Source organism: Nestor notabilis, unplaced genomic scaffold (genome assembly GCF_000696875.1).
Source record: "Nestor notabilis isolate BGI_N333 unplaced genomic scaffold, ASM69687v1 scaffold18506, whole genome shotgun sequence".
Classification (NCBI taxonomy): Eukaryota; Metazoa; Chordata; class Aves; order Psittaciformes; family Psittacidae; genus Nestor; species Nestor notabilis.
In genome coordinates, this window is record NW_009934480.1 from 1 (window position 1) to 3,172 (window position 3,172).

The window sequence follows — 3,172 nt, forward strand, 5'->3', positions numbered from 1 at the left end:
CCACAGCTGGAATCAGCCTGAAGCTGCTCCTCAGTCCGAGGAGGAGGCGCTTGCAGGCTACGGGATGTTCATGGTTCCTTTTGCTCCTGATGGGCAGTTGGGGTGTCACAGGGTGGTTTGGGTTGGAAGGGACCTTAAAGCTCATCCAGTTCCAACCCCTGCCCTGGGCAGGGACACCTTCCACTAGAGCAGGTTGCTCCAAGCCCGTGTGTCCAACCTGGCCTTGAACACTGCCAGGGATGGGGCAGCCACAGCTTCTCTGGGCACCCTGTGCCAGCACCTCAGCACCCTCACAGGGAAGAGCTTCTGCCTCAGAGCTCATCTCAGTCTCCCCTCTGGCAGGTTAAAACCATTCCCCTTGTCCTGTCCCTACATCCCTTGTTCAAAGCCCCTCTCCAGGTTTCCTGGAGCCCCTTTAGGCCCTGGAGCTGCTGTAAGGTCTCCCCTTGAGGAGCCTTCTCTTCTCCAGCTGACCCAGCCCAGCTCCCTCAGCCTAGCTCCAGAGCAGAGCTGCTCCAGCCCTCGCAGCAAATCCATGGCCTCCGCTGGACTTGCTCCAATAATCCTGGTTTTCTTGTCTTTCAGAATTATCCAGCAGCTGGTCAATGGAATTATTGCACCTACAACAATACCAAACCTAGGACTAGGTCCTTGGTGAGTTGGAAGATGTACTGCTCTTCCTGACAGTGTTCTTGTCCGTGCTTCCAGCCAAATGTAATTGTTGTCCTTCTTCTTCAAGGGGGGTCTTGCATTCAAACCCGATGGACTATGCGTGGGGTGCCAACGGCTTGGATGCCATTATTACACAGGTAATGGAGCCTCCTGTCCCCTCATGTGGTGCTGCAGGGTGGTCAGCACCTCTGTGGTGCAGGGTTCAGTAAATGAAGGGGTCCTGTGTACTGCTGAGCTCACATCTGCCTTTGGTGGCCTCTTCTCTTTCAGTTACTAAATCAGTTTGAAAACACTGGACCGCCACCAGCGGACAAAGAGAAGATCCAGGCCCTCCCCACCATACAGATTGCACAGGAACACGTAGGTACGTGTGTCTCCTCCAGGGAACCAGTCACCAAGACCACTGGGAATGTTTTCTTGGGGTTTTAATCTTGTCTGTTAGTACCTTCAAACGTTTCAAAGAGGCAGAACGCTGAAGCATTGCTCTGTTGTACTCACACAAAACCAAGAGGAGTGTGGCCTGGATGGGTTTGCCCTGGGGAGACTGTTCTGCAGAGCTCAGTGTGGACAGAGCTGAGCAAGCAGAAGGGAAGGGAGCAATGAAGTGAACCCGGGGCAGCGGGAGGTGGAGCTGGGGTGGGAACTGCAGAACCTTTCCTCTCTGCAGGGCTGGAAGGGGGAAGGAGAAGAGGTGACAGGGTCCTGGGTCAGCCTCATTCTCTCCTTCACTGAGCCGTGTTTTGCTTTCCCTTCGTGGTGCAGATTCTGGGTTAGAGTGTCCCGTGTGTAAAGAGGACTACACAGTCGGGGAGAGCGTCCGACAGTTACCATGCAATCACCTATTCCACAACAGCTGCATAGTCCCGTGGCTGGAGCAGGTCAGTGCTGCCTGGCTGGGTGACGGGCGCCTGGGGCACCCTTCCCCTCTGTGACTCTTTTCATGATGAGGCTGGAGCATTTGACCCAAGGAGTGTCCCCATGGCCTTTTCCTCCAGTGCTGCTCCCCTGTCACGTTTTTAGCCTCATTTCCCACCTTTCTTGTTCTGGTTTTGTCTCCTCTCCTCAGCACGACACGTGTCCTGTGTGCCGGAAAAGCCTAAGTGGACAAAACACTGCCACAAACCCCCCAGGACTCACAGGGATGAACTTCTCCTCCTCTTCCTCCTCCTCTTCCTCCAGCTCACCAAGTAACGAAAACTCATCAAACAACTCATGAACCTTCCTCCAAACTCCCTGTCCCTGGGGCCCTTTGTCCTTCCCCCCTCCCCAGCCATCGACCAGGGCTTCCAGAGCAGAGCGAGGGGCGGGTGGACGGGGGGAGGCAATGCCCCAGGTTCCCTTTTCAGTTCCGAAGACACGGAGACTCTGGCTCCTTCAGAGACGAGAAGCCTCAAGTCCTGTGATGGGGGGAAAGAGCTCTGTCAGTTAATAAACCATCCCTTTGGTGCGTGGACTTTGAGCAGTGCCGAGCTGCCGCGCTCCCTGGCCGGGACCCCTGAGGCGCTGAGCTCGCGGTTGTGATTCCCAATGGAAAGGTTGTTCGTATGGTTTTGAATTTGAGATTCCTTCCTTTCTTTTGCTCCTCCTCCCCTTGGATCCTCTCTCTTCTGCTTTGAAGTCTTTAAAATGAAAGCATAACGATGCTGCCTCCCCCCAGGATCCCCCAGCTGGGGACGGCCGATAGTTGTCACTGAACGAATGAACTCGTGACTTAGTCCCCGTTATCCCGCCCGGCCCCAGCTCCAATCCCACTTATTTTTTCTTTATAACCTCGCCCTTCTGATACTCAACACTGAAAAGGGGTTTTTATAATTCTAAATTATTACTGCTGTCAAATAAAGAGACATTTCAGCTCAGCGAGGTGTTCTGCATGATTTGAGGAACAGGACAGGGTAAGTGCCCGGCGCCGTGGTGCCAAGTGTCCCATCCCACCCCAGGCGCACCAGGCCCCACATGGCCGTTGCCTGTAGGTGTGTTACCAGCCTGCGGATCGTTGGGATCACAACGGAGAGCAGCCTTGCCTGGTCTGTTGTATGTTTTACACCTTCTCCCTGTTGCAGTCCTGCCTGAGCGGCCTTTCCCGTTGTGCTGCCATCAGGACGGGGTGTGCAGCAGAGCAAGGACCAGCCCAACTATCGTGATCGGGTGATAGACAGGAAAAACAACGGTTTGGATGGAGAAAAATGTATTTCCAAGCTACTTAAAATACAGCTGATTAAAAAAGGAGAGACAAATACCCAGGTGTGGTTGTGACTCGGTTTCTGTGACAAGAGCTGGAGCTTGGAGTATGAAAAGAATGTGACCAGAGCAGGCAGTGACCTACCTGTGTTCCTGAGGAGAACAGAACCTCACTGGGAGCTGCTGGTTTTGCTCTGGACACGCTGGGTCTCCAGTGTGGCCTCACCAGCGTGCCCTCACCAGCCTTGGGAGAACTTGGGGGTTGGGGGCAGGGGGTGTTTGTGACAGCGCTGTGTGCTCTGGGGTGCGCATTGCGGCTGAG

The 3,172-nt window shown here is 54.5% G+C and overlaps 1 protein-coding gene across 1 annotated transcript; it reads left to right on the forward strand.

The window, feature by feature from the left end:
• Positions 1-585: 585 nt before the first annotated feature.
• RNF126 (ring finger protein 126) lies at positions 586-2,128 on the forward strand (the record flags this gene model as incomplete). Its single annotated transcript, XM_010017375.1, has 5 exons — positions 586-654; positions 740-809; positions 943-1,036; positions 1,435-1,550; positions 1,739-2,128. Coding segments are annotated over 5 exons (499 nt in total), but the record flags the coding sequence as incomplete, so codon positions are not given.
• Positions 2,129-3,172: the final 1,044 nt, after the last annotated feature.